This window comes from Drosophila kikkawai, chromosome 3R (assembly GCF_030179895.1).
Source record: "Drosophila kikkawai strain 14028-0561.14 chromosome 3R, DkikHiC1v2, whole genome shotgun sequence".
Lineage (NCBI taxonomy): Eukaryota > Metazoa > Arthropoda > Insecta > Diptera > Drosophilidae > Drosophila > Drosophila kikkawai.
Window position 1 is genome coordinate 24,711,762 of NC_091731.1, and position 15,587 is coordinate 24,727,348.

At 45.9% G+C, this 15,587-nt stretch overlaps 1 protein-coding gene across 1 annotated transcript; it reads right to left on the reverse strand.

The window, feature by feature from the left end:
• Window positions 1-8,706: 8,706 nt before the first annotated feature.
• Window positions 8,707-14,984, reverse strand: LOC108070657 (glutaredoxin domain-containing cysteine-rich protein CG31559). Its single transcript, XM_017161225.3, has 2 exons — window positions 13,835-14,984; window positions 8,707-9,353 (listed from the first exon to the last, which is right to left on the reverse strand). Exons 1-2 carry the CDS (start codon window positions 14,687-14,689, stop codon window positions 8,880-8,882), a joined length of 1,329 nt encoding a protein of 442 aa, XP_017016714.1. The 5' UTR covers window positions 14,690-14,984; the 3' UTR covers window positions 8,707-8,879.
• Between the last annotated feature and the right edge of the window lie 603 nt (window positions 14,985-15,587).

Below are 15,587 nucleotides of genomic sequence, written 5' to 3' on the forward strand. Positions count from 1 at the left end.
GTTGCTGTTGCCTTCTGAGAATGACCTCTGCCACCCGCTTGCATGCACAGCGGGAAAAGCCCTCAGTTTGGAAGTTTCTTATATGTAGAGTCATTGTTTAAGCTCCCAAAAGAGGAATCGGGGAAGAGAGTCACAGCTCAAGGGAATAACTTCTAAGGGCTATTAGTGATACAGTAGTATGGCGATTTTATTGTCTTCTTAAATAAAAAGTTTTAAAATTGATTGGTGATTTTTACCTTTATAAGCCATACATAAAGACTTTTCTATTTGAAATTTTATTAAATTTTGAAAACAGTTTTTTACCCTTTTGTTTGTCTCTGTGCATCGGCGCTCTCGTTCCTTCTGCGAGGTACAATGTAAAATTGGTTCAAGCATTGCTGGCAACGCGCTTGGGGCAACAACACATCACCTGCCCGGAAAAGCTTGCCCCGCTTTTCCAGCCAGCTCCTCGCCGCGTGGCGACCCGCTTTCTCTTTCGCTCCTTGTGCGCTTTGCCTGCTCATTAGTAAGAGTTTTGAATGCTATTACAGCGTCATCTACTCAACTCCTGCCGCCTGCTGCCCCCCGCCTGCCTCATCCTTGCCCCACCTGTCTGTTTGCACACATGTGCATAAGTGCAACGCAAACAGACACAGACACAGCCACAGCGACACCAATACTCAGGTAGAGGCAGACACACATCGACAAGGGGCCGCTGGCACTTTTTGCTTTTTGCTCACACGTACGTACACTGAGTTTTTTATCCTTGCCACGCCCCTTAACATCAGCCCCTGGTCAGAAAGGGAGAGATAGAGAGCAGAAGCAGGAACACGGACAAAAGGCGTAACTAGCCCGCAGAAGTTGGCAAGACAATGCGCTTAGAATTGGTAAGATTAGTTTGGGCATTCCTCAGCACCGCCCTCTCCCCCGGCCACGCCCATTGCTCAGCTAATCTCTTTGACATTTCCAGATTTACCAGGGCCCGAGGTGCTCAGCTGTAAGCCCGAAACTCGTACATCTCGTGCTCAGTGCAACATAACAAAGTTTTTAAGTCGACGCTTTCGGGCTGACATTTAATTAGCACACAAAACATGCATTTATGTAGCTTAAACATTCCCAGCGATTGCACTCCACACGCTAAAAAATCTAGAAATATAACTCATTTATTATGAGTCGAAATCTTTAAGGAAACTTTCTGAACATTATAAACTATTTGATTTGTGATATAAAGATCAAGTACATTGCAAATAACTACTTAGAAAGCACATATCCATTTAATATTTACTTTCTACTAAAAAGTAAATAAGCCTTTGAGGAATAAAAATAAACTTTGACAACTGGATAAACAAACTCAATAGGCTCTTATATTAAACAATTGGGTTTTTAAGCCAAAGAAAAATAATACATTTCCAATTTCAATTATTTTCCGGATGCCTGGGCAATTGTAATCAGAGGACACAAAGGTGCTGTCATGCAGGATGTTTGCAACTCCTAATCAGTTGATTGACATTAATCAACACCCACAAGAAAATCGTTGGCCACTCTTGTCGAACTGAATCAATAATCATATTAATGGCAAAACGCAACTTCTAGGCAACCCAAACTGCCGCAGCTGCAACCATTGTCTATGTAGTTTGGCACTTGAAATGCCTGCGATTCGATCTACTCCAGGATTCAGCTCCGGTGAAAGGAGTTTGCAGAGCGTGGCTACAATCTATTTCTCAACCAGCTGCTAGCATACCTTCGAGTGACATCAGGAGACTTGCAGATTCTGCCTCTGTTTGTGGCTGCTTGTAATTACTTTAAATTGATATAAACACTTTCGGAATGAAATCGATCTAAGCTCCTTGTTAACAGATTAACATGGGGCACCCACACACTCGGGTTGCCTGGCAATCTTGTCTGCAGTTTACAATTATTATTTATATCCTCACAATGTAGCCCTGTGTATACAAATATCCCTGGATGTGTGCTGGTGTTTGTGTGCGGTTTGATAAGCTCTCACTGAATGTGTGTGCCTGTGTGGGAGTGCGTGTTTGTGTGGCACACAAGTAATCCTTGAAACATGTTTTTGATTTGCAATTTAATCAAGATAATCAAGTTTTATGTGTTTTCCGAAAATTGAAAGTGTGCCTAGTGACTTGCCACATTGTTTGCCTTGCCTTCGGAGCGAAACAAAGCCGGGCAAAATTGCTGTAATCTTTAAATCGGCCATTAAAGGTTTTTATTAACTGTAATTTAATAACGCAGTCGTGAAAGCGATTCCCCCATATTGATGGGCCACCTAATAAGCCCAAATTTTATGGCCTTTTAGGGCAATTAGTACGGATCAAAAAGTTTGTCAATTTTCACACACGCCTAGCAGGCAGCCGCTGATAACACGAGCGCATATGGTCCTCTACTTGGCCTATATGCAGAGCGTCTATACATACACAGTGTCTATTGGGTTGGGCAAGCAATTTACAAGACTGCCTTTTGCATAGAAATGTAAAACTTTTTCATATTTTTCCACTTGACAAAGTCTTTATGCATCTTGCGTAATAGTTTTATGGCCGTGAGGGAAGCGCAAAAGTTTTATTTTCGGGGAGGAGTACGGGTATCCCTACCGAGCACTTCCAATAACCATTCAATCCGCCTTTCCTCAGTTTTTCTTCTCTCCTCCGGCTCCTCCGCTGCCGCAATTGCAGTTGATGGCTTTGATTTTATTCGTGGATGCACTTTTCTTGTTGGCTGCCCAGATTCTGTCCAGCTCGCATCCATTGTCCTGTCCCTTTATGCGCACTGCTGTTGTGTGCTTTTATTATTAATATTTCTCCTCCTCGCCACGATTCTTCGTTCTCCGTTCCCCTCTCTGCTCTCCGTCCTCCGTTCTGCGTTATTATTTATTGCTGCTGAAAAATGTTTATCCGCCCCAGCTCGCCGGCAAACTTGACTGCAACTTGTTGGGAAGACAAATTTTTCTTCTCCTCGAGTATTGCATTGTGGGGTTTCCCCTCCTCTTCGCCTCTTCCGACGTCCAAGGAGTTGTGTTGGTCAGGTCATTATGTGGGCTGACGTTGATGGAATTCAGAGTGCCAGCGCTGCACTTAGCGGGCAAGCGGCGAAGCTCTTAGTCCTTGGGATAACGCGGCGTATGCGTAATGCGTATACGTGATGCCCATTCCAAGTGGCAAGTGGGAGCCGGAAGCCCAACAAAAGCGTATGTAAATAGAAAAATTTATCAAACAAGATTGAAATCGTCGTATTCCCCCAAGCACTGAACAAAAGGTTCGGTCCCAAGTCTATTAATGCCACGCCCTCCACCGCCCAGATGCAATCTGCCATTCGCCCATTGGCAGCTAATTTCGTTTAATGCGCCGCCCACACACAGGAAGCGGAAAACGGCCCTCAGCTGACCAGCACTGAAGTACAGTCGAGTCAGTCCTCCAGTTTCGGGGCCAAGATTATTTCGGGCCTAGCAAATCTCTGGGCACACATCATCAGGAGTGCGGAGTGTGTGCTCTGGGGGACGGCACACACACTTTTTGCATAAATCAAACAAGCAAATCGACATGTAAACAACAATTTTTGCAAATTCAATTGAATTTCGAACTTGTGGAAATGAAACGGAGACCATAACCCAAGGAGACCCAGGACCGGGATCCGCTGGGACTCGAATCCCAGCAATTTTGCCAATCGCACGATACACGTGCAAACAACAACAACAACAACAGCAGAATCAGAGTCCTGAATCCGAATCAGAATCGGAATCGGAATACAACAACCACAATAGCAACAAAGGCACGCACACTCAATTATTTGCTAAAAGCTTATGTAAACGCCTCCGTGTCAGGGGATTTTATTAACTGCTTCTTTTTCGGCCTGGCCTATTGAGCCGGGCGGACAGGCTAAGCCGAAATTTAAAACTAACACAGTCAGGCACACACTGGGACAGTGGGAAATTTGCACACAGATCGCTTGACTTGGAGCAAAGCGCCCTAGATAAGAATCGTAGAAAACATCTAGGTGGAAAATGTATTTTCCAAATGCCCTTTCACAAAAAAAAAAAATCAAAAAAAATAGACAACAATGGGAGGCGAACAGGAAAATTGACCCAGCTAATGGGCATCCACAAACCCTCCGCCATGCAGAGTGAAGCACAATTTCAACTTAACATCAACTGGTTTGTATTGTTATGTATTTTTGGTAATCACAAACTGTTCCTATGGTTTTGATGCTAAAAGGCTTAGAAGACGTCTAATTTTCTGGGCTCTCGGCTATATTTCCACAGCTAAGTCCACCTGCAGAGTCTTCTATTTTAGTGCCCAGTTAATGCTCTTCTTCGTGAGGGTATGCCACCGACACACACACACAAAGGAATTGAAAAATGCTCAGGAATGAATCAAAGTGAAAAGAAATACAGAGCAACAGACATGAGGGACTCAGCTCCCGATGTGTGTGCTGCGTCCGCCTAACGAGCGAATCGTGTTCAATAAATATTTACCAGTCAGTCGGAGCGGCCCTGAACCATCGGAGGAGTACGGAATCTATCCCAAAATGCGGGCAGAGGAGTGGGAAAAGGAGCGCCACAGAGGAGTCTCTGCTGAGACGGTCTATGCGGGTGGGTTCCCAAAATGGGGACTAGAGTACGGTCAGACACTCGGAAAAAGAGAGTTGCCTCCAAATGAAGTGTGAAAATCTCTGGCTTGTGCTGATTTTCAAATTTAACCGGAACTTAAGTGACTCTTACTTGACTTTCTACAAGGTTTATAAGATGTTTGGAGCTTAATTTTCCTAATGTATAAGCACGCTTACTGGTAACAAGCTGCCTTCCTTCCAATTTTTCTACCAGTGTAGTTAGTCTAGCGAATCCGTGGCGAATCCCGAGCCGTCCATCAGCTGCTTGCTTAGCTAATACCGCGATGGCAGCGCCTTTGCATCTGTGCATCTATCCGGATTCGCGTCTATGAAATATTCATTCATTTGCAGCTCACTCTGGAGAATTGGTTCATGATGTTCTCTGCTGGTACTTCAGCTCCTTCCGACTGCGTCTCCTACTCCGTATCCGCCTCCTACTCCGCCTCCGACTCTGGCTCGAACTCATGCCTCAATTTATGAGCGCCCAGTGTGTGCTTTAATAGTTCGCAGCTGAATTAATTGGCTGCTGCGTCAGTGGCGCAAGATGAGGCGGCGATAGATGCGGCGCATATATTTACCATATATCTCGCACTTGCCATTAAAATAATTTAATCAAAATGTTGTTTAAGCCAACGCAGTTCGGAGATTTCGATAAGAGCGGATGGCTGTCTGAGAGATATATCTTTATGGAGCACATGTGCTCTGCCTGCCCCGGGATGTGCAAGTGTGCGAGTGTGAGCAGGGAGCATAAATTTTAATCAATTCTATGCTTACTTTTGCTATCTCTTGGCCACACTTTGCCTTTTTATTTTATTTACTGCTCTAGATACGCTGCTCCCGAACTGTTATGCACTTTTCTTTTCGTTTTTTTAGGGAAACTATAGGAAGTGAATACTCACTTTGTGACGGATTTCCCTACATTTAAATAGAAAATTCTTGTTAACCTTTTCTAATACTTGTAGAGACCGGATGTGGAATCTTTAGTTTTTGGGTCTATTGTCCTTATATTTTTTTATTAAGTTAGAATGTCCTTTTTCAAGTAAGTGTATTCCATCTTCACTCTACCCAAAGCCCTTATTATGTACTTTTTTACTGGCAGCAACTGCAGAAACCAGCTGATTGTAACGAAGGCAGATTAAAACTTATGCACACTCTCAGCTAGGGGCGCGGAGCTACTCCCTTTCAGGGCCCGAATCCGTATCTGGATCCAAGGACTGAGACTTAGACTGGACCGTAATGTGAGCTATGCTAGTTTTATGGCAGACAGCCGGCAAATGGGTTACGGCAAACACCCGACGCCCGACACCCGAGCCCAGTGACAATAAAAAATGTAACTAACCGTCGCTGGTCGCCTCGGTCGAGGCATTGTAAATGCTTTATGAGCCTTTGGAGTGCCATAATTTTCACTTAATAATCCGTTGAGTAGCTGCCCGTGATTTGTAGCCATCCCGATTCGAACAGAACGGACCAGGGTAGAGCGGAATATAGAGCAACGAAGCGGAGCGGCCCGGAGCGGAACAAGAGTGTAATGAGCTGCGGGAGCGGTGGCCAAAACAATTTGAAAGTTTTTGCCAAAAACATATTGTGTGGCTAATTTTATTTGTCGCCAATTGGGAGCGATGCCGCCGTCCGCCTGACACACTAATTTATAGTGAGCCAGAGCTCCGCAGCACCTGCGCCCGCCACAGTGTATCGCTTTTAGATACTCCTATTTCTGGGCCACAGCCAGCTCGGAATATGGCAAAATATGGCAAAATAATAATGCGCGATGCCCCCGCCCGGGCCAGGGCCAGGCACAAAAAATATTTAATGGCCAAATTGCACATGAAATTGCGCGCATAAACTAATTACCGCGGATAAAGTTTAACAAAGGCGGAGGCAACCAGGAGCGGGTGCTGTTTGGTAGGTGGTTTACATGCACTCAAAGAAAATATATGGTTAATATAGTAAATTTATAGTGTAACTAAAATATGTAATAGACATGGGAATAAATTTAAAATTAAGTTAATTGGGCTCCCAAATGTATGACATATATTACGGTGTTTTATAATTATTTATATGTAAATAATTATATTTTTAAACGATAATAAAAGAGGTTCTTAAAGGAAATACAAAGTTAATATTATTTTTAATTATATTTAAAAAATTCCATTACTCTTTTTAATGTATAAAAATCGTTTCCTGTTGCGAAGAAATTGGTGGAGCTTCCAGCTGACTCGATTTTTTCAAGTGTCTTATTCGGTCCTGACTTCAGCCGGAGCGACCAGCTGCCACTCTGCGGCACACCGGATCCTGACTCCGGAGCAGAGTCCTGCAACTCGACTGCCATCCCGCTGCTTCTGGGCCACCAGTCGGCACTCACATGGCGTCGCTCCCGTTTGTCAGCATTACCGGTATTTACAATATATATATATTTTAATATTTTCGGGGTCCCCGCGCTCCCAGGCAGGCCGACTCCAATCCCTGAATATTGGTATGTTACTGTGCCAAATTGTTTATGAAAAATTGCGTATGACGACGCCGTCGTTGGCCCATAAATCAAGCCGCCTTGGCCGAGGATTTGGGCCGGGAACTCGACGGGTCGCATGGTGGTTCGGTGCCTCAATGGCCCGGCCCCGCTCGGTAATTACAATGTAGCCGCCTGTGAATTTAACGATCTGGGGGTCATCGGGCGGCGGAAACACAATAGTCCACAACAGCCAGGCGCCACTCCCCCGAAGGAAAAGGGTTTCCTTTGGTCAGTTCGGTTGGTCAGTGGATTGCGGGCTCTGTGCGTTCGGGGGCGGCATGTTAACAAAAGTGTGAGCCAAGTGGAAAATAACATTAAAAAGGGCCATAACAATAACTAACAAAGACACCAAAAGCAAATGGCAACGCCGAATGGCTGGCTAACTGGCAGAAAGGCAAGAGAGCAGCCGCTCCTTGCCGCATTCCCTGCTCGACAGGAGCAGGCCGACAAAAATTAAATGGCGCGAGAAAATTGCATGGCCGGTGTGGTGCAAAGAGAGAAAAGCCGGTTTACATAATTGCCCCGAGCCAGCGGCGACACTGAGAGAAATGGCTTAGTTTTAGGGCGTTAGAGGAACACTGTGTCAAGCAAGAGGAGCTTTATTAAACAATATAGAACAGGTCAAGTTGTGAGGTAAAAAATCATTTTAAATTCCAATAATATATTGAAGATTTACAGATTTTCGGGAGTAAAAGGAATCTTTTCCAGTGCAGATCCAGCAGAATAGATGCATGAGACGGGCTGGATCCCAGAAGCGGGCGAGGAGTTCGGGTAGAAAGCAATCATTGCTCGCAAGCAGGCGAGAGTGTGTACCAGTACTGAGTCTGTGGCCATGTATGCCCTTGCCCCTCCATAACATTTAACTATTTCCTGAAATATATACTCTTTGTCTTGCCCAGCTTTGCGGTGGCATAGTTTCGGCTTGCTTTAGTTGGGCAGTAAGTCACAGCTCCAGACTCCAGAAAACCGAAGAGCAATGGTCCGGGCAATGCTGTAATAAAAGGTTGATCATAACAGAGTAATGTGTTAACCCTTTGAAGCGAACTGGCATCACAAAGCCGAAAAGTATGCAGCACAATCAACAAATATCTAAATTAATTTTAAGCCCCGCTAAGCATTCAAGGGGCGGGCAACATTTAATTGAACGCTAAATCGGTTTAAGCTTTGCATACTTTGCGGTTCCATTGCAAATTAATGAAAAATTAAAGCGCTAAACTAGCTAAATTGCATTCAAAATATATGCTTTGCGCTCTCGGCTGTTTATTTGCCGGCAAATATTAGTTTGCTCATGATAAAATGTTTCATTATTCGACCAAATCTGTTCTGTAGAGAAATTAATTACCGGTATTGTCATACAAGAGCCTACGACGATTTAAAACCACCCGAAAGAAAACACAGAGGCTTGCATTTATTAACTATTTACTACTTAGACCTAGAGTATCTCAATTAATCTTTATGGATAGACTTATATTAAGTTCACTTACACTTACAACTGGGATTTTATTTAAGTAATTCATTCAGTTTTCAGTGCTCCGATAAAAATTAATGACCCAAAGCGATTACAAACTTTTGTTACTTTTCCTTGAAATATCAACCCCATACTCCCATTCTCCAGAAAGAAACGCAGAGACCACGTACTGTTTTGCTATTTACTACTTAGACCTAGAGTAATGCGATTGTTAGTTGGTGTGACTAATATTAACTGGGCTTACAACTACGGTGATCTACGGCGGAGCGGAAATGCAGACACAATTGGCAGCTAGCAGCTTGCAGCTCAGCAGCTGTGGCACTTGACCAGGCCCACCTCGTCGCAGTTCATGCATTTGAGCGCCACGAACTCGGCGGTGAAGTGGTTGCGGTGCACGGACTTCTTGGAGCCGTTGCAGGAGGGGCAGGGCAGCAGGCGGTAGCCGCCGCAGGTCTGGCAGGTGAAGGTGCTGGCCATGGACTTGTAGGGCTTGAGCAGCTGCCTCAGCTCGCCGGACTCATTCAGGCGCTCCACAGTCTCGGCGTCGCCGATGTGCTGGCCCTCGACGTACAGCTGGGGGACTCGCACCTGGCCCGCCTGCATCCGCTGGCGCATCTCCGCCTGGTACTCCACGCTCATGAAGACGTCCCGCTCCTCGAACTTGACCAGCAGGGTGCGCAGTATCTGCTTGACATTGGCGCACTTCGTGTACGTGTCCCGGATGATGCCCATGCTGGTGGTGTACAGTACCACCTTGCCCAGGTCTTTCTCCTTGAAGTTCTGCGGATGGGATGAGGAGAAGAGCGGAGATTAGTTTGAGTTCTGGTTTGGCGGCGGAAAGCAGGCCACCGAAAACTGGAAACTGGAAATCGGCGCAGCATTCGCCACAGAGCGCGGATTTCGAAGTTTGTCATGGTCAGGCAAGAATGGCAATGCCAAATTGGGTCTCCACCAGCTGAGGATGAAGGCCACCGCAGACAAAGGCTAGGCGGAAGCCACTCGACAGGCGTATCGCGGAATCGGTCGAGATTTCAGCTGTCAAACCACTATCTAATGGACCTTTATGCGCTTTATAATACAAAAGATCGATGCATGCGAATTTATTTATTTATATATCAGGTTTTATAATGCTTGTGTCTTTGTTACTTGTCCAATGTTAAAAGAAATCGGTGTGGGTTTTGTTTAACTAAATTCAACAACATAATTATTAAGGATTCGTTGCAATGCCCTTAGATATCTATTCATCCTATTAATCCTCTCCAAATTTATTTTGCATATTAAAGAAATTTTCTCCAGGTGCAGTTGTTGAAAATTGACATTGAAAGCATTTGAGCTAGAATCGGGTCTCAGCCAAAAAGCCACAAGTGAAATTGGGATTCGGGTGCCGAAAACTGGTTGGAAACTTCAACTTGATCTGCGGCTGGTTTGTGGAAAACCTCAGCCCCTCGTTGCTGCCAGAGCTGCGGGTTCATTAGCTTGGAGTCACGTAACCGGGCAACTCTGCATGTCACTCAAAATCCTATTAATCAATACAATTAAGCAATAATAGGAAAACTGCTAGGCAATCGACAACGCAAGCAGCTAAAGACAGATACAGAGACATGGAGAGACAGCGACGACGGGCGGCACAATGGAACCTGGAATGTTTTCCCGACAATTTATGATGTCTTATTTTGTAAGCCCGAACCTGTTTCGTTTGACAATTAACATTTCCGTTAGTTGGCCAACTTTGGTGGCGTCTGCTTTGGCTAATGAACCAAGCCGAGACGACGCGAGTCGCTCCGATCCGATCCGATCCCAATCCCGATCCCGATACCAATACCAATTCCCCCACCTGCTAATGCCCACATACACCACAGGTATCAATGAACCGTGGAGATGGACTTACAGCACAGGGCAAAGCCGATGCAATATAATAAAATAATTTCATTTAAATATTTTTATTTAAAATTGAATGATTTCAATAGTTACTTTTGGTGAAGATCACAAAAGTAACACAAAATATATTGTAAAAACAAACCAAGAAGGCTTACATAAAGGAATCTCATACTTGGAATTGCGTATGTATTACCCATAAGAGAATAACTAGTTTTCGAAATAAATAATCTGAAAGAAGATTTCTTTATTCGATATTACTATCCTGTATACTGGATCGAAGAATCTCGAAACCGGTGCGATGAGAATTTGCATTGCGTTGGCAGGACAAAAAATTAATAAGCTGGAGAAGCCCGAGGGGTTATGGGAATGGGAAGTGAAGGAAAATGCAGACAGCATCAGGCATTCCGGGAGAGATGCAGCTGCATGTGCCGTTGTCAACGATAAACGATATAGACAAAAGCGAGAGAAATATTTCACGACAAGCTGAAGCTGTAGAAAAAGTTCAAAGCCACGCAGCACGAACCAAAGCGACAATAAACAAGCTGGCTGGCAAGCAAACAGACAACAAACGAGCTGCGGTCAAATGGAAAGTCAGCTCGGCTCCAAGCCAGCTCTAAGTGAACGTTGCCGTTGCCGAGCTGTTTTTCCAATTCAACTCTGTGGATTGCCTTTAGCGAAAAGAAAAGCCCGATCTCGAGTCCGCTGAGTGGCAAGTCATCTGTCAGTGGTTCAATGTCAGCGACGGCTGGCGATTAGCATTGCCGAAAACCCAGCACACTGGCAATTAACAATTGCCACACGTGATTTGCACGCTTGACCTTTGGCTCGTCAACTCGGCGGAGGTGCAACTTGGCAGCAGCAGAAGCAGTCGCAGCAGCAGTAACAGCAGCAGAAATATCGGCGGCGCAGCAGCAATGCTACCAATAAGCGGACAAAAGAGAAAGCAGGTCACTTGTATGGCCAAGAGCCAGCGGTGGAGTGATTGGCAATCGAAGAGTTGGGCAACAGCCACATCGAGATGGAGGCTAATGCCGCAGAGCACAGCGTTGCTCCGCATCGCATCGCACCGCCGCTGTAGCTGTGGCTGAGACTGAGGCTTCTCGAAGGTGACAAAATGAGTTGTGAATGTTGTGTTTTCAGCACCTCCAATTTGTTGGCCGGCCATCGAAGATTCGGCGGTGAGCGGTCTAATTATGGCTCCCAGCAATGCGGCGAGCATTGAGCTTGGATCAAAAGAGCTGGAAAAAGGCCAAAGCAAAGGCAGACCGACAGACCCGCCGCCTTTTCACTTTCGATTTTTACTGCTCTGCATACTGGGGCTGCACCATAATTAACAGCATCTCACTTTCCTCATTGTGGCCAGAGTGCCCCGTACCCCTAATTTGCATGCGAGCCGCTATAAGGCCATAAAACATTTCTATTCAGTTAGCATCCACTTAAGTTATGCTGATCCGCTGGCTGTTGTGTTCCTGGTCTGCTATCATTCCATCAATTCATCAAGTTCGGCTCTGTGGCTCGGAAAGTGAAATGCAAAAGCAAAAGCAAAGCCCGGACTCGACGGCAGTCAGAGACTAACTCGGAGAAACAATTAAAGTGATCTGAAATCTGCTCATTAAATTAGGCAAAGGGAAATTTCTGAGCGGCAGCGAAATGGGAGCGCGGGGCAGCTAATAAAAATTAAAAAGCATAAAAAAACAATACCCCGCCAGTAAGGTATTTATGGACCAGAAAAGATTTCTACTCCAGCTCCAGTCACGGCTGACAGAGGTAAAGCGGGGAAAAGTGCTCAAATGGGCGGAAAAACGTTGGGGCGATAATCCATCAAATGGGGACAGGTTTCCAATCCTAAACGGTGTTCAATGTGGATAGACCCGAAATCGATCACAACTATTTCGAAACCCTAATATGAGCCAGCTGTCACTTGCGATGGGGAATTCCTAATGGCAGCAATCCAGATAATTTCCGATATTAAGATGCGAAATTTTAAGAGTTTGTATAAGATAATTTACCCAATCGCAATAGTAGAAAGCTCTTCAATATAATAAAATGAATAGGTTTATCACAGGTATAGGAAAGGGAAACAATTATAGTCAATGAAGATTGATCGTTAAATCGAATCACTAAAACTTATGCAATCCAAAAGCTATCTTTGCAGACTTCAAAGAATAATTGCAGCATCGAAATGCAAGCATGAATCAAAATGCGGTACATTGATATTTGTTTTCGAAGACATCGCTATAAATTAACCCATCAAATGTCTTGTGTTCAAAAGACTTTAAATCAAAACCTAGAAAGCTCTCTACGGCAATGAACATAAATCAACGGAGATATTGATTTATCAAATGAATTAATTTGCCTCACAATCTCGGATCACTTTATGCAAAACTAGTTCCGAGAACACGCCTCGGAAAAAGAAACTGTGTCCAAGAGCGCGTTTACGATGGCAATTCCATACGGAATTAGCTGAATTAGCTGTTCTTTTATTTGTTTTCCAGCTGCCCCAACTGCCCGACATTAACTGCGATTAGTCGCGTCAATCCGGCGCACCAAGCCACCACCAATCTCTGGGAACGAAAAGCGGAAAACAAAGCCGAATTCGGCCAAGATATCTGGTCTGGCATGAGCCGAGTTAAGCCATCCGCGCTATCTGGGCAAGTTGTAAACGAGCGCTAAGCGCATACAAAGCGACATCGGCGGAGACAAAATAAGCCACTTAACGGTTTCCATTATAATTGAAGAAGTCGAGAAACCTCGCGAAGACGCTGAAAGCGCAGCTTACTTATATTCATTAGATTACGGGCCAACTGCGCTGGCCCCCAATACAAAATACAGATACGGAATACGGGAGATATTGAAAGACCAGCACTTTCTCCCAGACAATTGGCAGAGTGCTCGCTCGCAACGCGCAAATTGCATAATTTCTGGGCGGCCGAAAAGCAGGTGACTCAACGCCCAGCGGCGTGGGAACCGAGTAACCGCCAATAACTGAATATTCATATCGGAATCCATATTTACAGCGGCAGTCGAAACTGTAGCGAAGATATATTGAGTCAGCTGGCATCAGGTTTTAATTCAAATAACTTTAAATCGTTACATTTAAGACGCACTGAAGCTATCAGCAGTGAAACTACTTAAGCCACGCAGTATATGATGATGAGTTTCTTTTAAATATGTAAATTTTAAAAATTTTTTAAACAAATTCCAAATGAATTAAAGCAACTATCAAGCCAGAGAAATATACTTTAACGTTTTAGTGCATTGCAAGTTTCGATAGAAAATAAATCCATTATTAAGCACGATAATTGCCTCTGCCCTCGCCTGACCCCTAGCGTATTCTAATATTCCTCTTCCATCCCCATCTTAGTCCCGATCCCTCGACTCACCTTGGCATTGGGCTGCTGGTGAAGCTGCAAGAACGTGGCTATTCCATTGCGCACACGGTTCCTGACGCCCCGCACCGTTCCCTTGGCCGATCTGATGGTGGACTGCGTTGAACCGGCCCCGCAGCGCACATCCCGATAGCCGGCGAAGAGGTCTTGCTGCTCCGTTAGGATCCCGCTCTGCGCCTCTGCTCCCGCACCTGCTCCGCGGGAATGGTCCACCTCGTCGCCGTTGCCCGGGAAGCTGGGGAAGTTCTCGTGCTCGTTGATGTGAAAGCTGTAGTATTGGTCGTCCGCATACTTGTAGTTGATGTTGCTGCTGCTTGCAGGCAGCGATTGCGGGGCGGCCTCAATGCTGTCCAGCGTCTCCTCACCGGTTTGCACAAAGTTGGCTCGCTCCACGGCCGCCCGCAGCTCCTCGATCTTCTCCTCGCTCAGCGACTCGCGGGCCAGACGTAACGGGCTGCTCTGCTGCTCCGGGGCCTTGGCCTGGATCTTTTTCTCCTCGGGCTTGCTGGACAACTGCACCACGAATTCGGACCCGCGTCGATCTCGAATGTCACGGAGCAGGCTATCTGGTAGCAGGGCGCCCAAGGCCCTTAGCGACTTTTGGCGCTGCCGCTGTCCACTTGGCTGGGAGGCGGCCTGGCGGACGTACTCCGTGCTGCTGCCGTGCATGGAGTCGCTGCCCAGGGAGGAGGGTCCGCTCTCCTCACTGTCGTCCGGCTTGGCCGGGATGCCGTTGCTCTCGAGGTCGCTGCCATTGCCGCTGTCCGCGGCCTCACAGTGGGCGGAGTACTGCTGATACTGCTCCATGAAGCTTCCTCCCTTGCCGACGGGGGGCGTGGCCAGCACCATACTTACTGATTTAAGCACTATTTAGTTCAAGCTCGTGTTTATTATTTTAGTGTAGACCGATTGTCCGCGGGCACTGTCTCGGCGTGTGATGATCTGCGTTTGGGCCAGGAAAATGCAAGCGTTCAATGACTCTGACGGCCGTTGCTCCCGAGACGTCGCATGTCTTTATGCTTCAGCTCTCGTCGTTAGACTGGCCCGACTTTTTCTGGCCACCGCTCCAAGCAGCTCTACGATCGCTCCGCTCTCCACTCGCTGGCTCTCAGCGGCTCCACTCGACTCTCTAGGCCGCATTCAGCGACTCCGCTGACTCAGCTCCGCGACAACTCCGCGGCTTTCTTTCGGGCAGATTGCACCTTCGCTGCGCGTTATTAGATTTTGTAATTTAGCACCCGTTCCTGCACTCAAAAAAAGCCGTTTTAGAAAAATATAAACATACACCTTAATTGAAAATAATGCAATTTTTTCTTACGTATTATCGACTGTCAATTCGAACCCTGATCCAATTGCAAACTGTAAGGCCTCCCGAAGTTATCTTTCATAATGGCTTATAAACCTATAAGACGATTTTTCTTACTTCTACTGTGCCTTTTTTTCCGGGTGCTCTGCTCAAATCATTTGTCATTAGCCCCAGGAGAAGTTAGAATTAGCAATTGGCCTACACCGCGATGAGCAGCAGCTGCCAAAGTTGGCATGACGCCTGCGCGTGACTGTGACGCGATACCAACTGGTAAGTAAGCCCCGATCTCTTGGCCAGATAATGCGCCGCCGAGAACCGTAAGAACACAAATTAGCGGTGACTCCAGCAGCGCCTACTGGAAATGCCAGCTATTATTAAATAACACACAGGTGATGGTCGCAGATCTGCGGAAACTTGACCCACATGCAGCTTTGGCTAGCG

Bases quoted from the DNA above. Each gene is read 5' to 3' on its own strand.
- LOC108070657 (XM_017161225.3), bottom strand. From the start codon at position 14,689: ATGGTGCTGGCCACGCCCCCCGTCGGCAAGGGAGGAAGCTTCATGGAG. The intron at 9,354-13,834 runs GTGAGTCGAGGG...TCCCATCCGCAG, and splicing joins ACCAGCAGCCCAATGCCAAG to AACTTCAAGGAGAAAGACCT.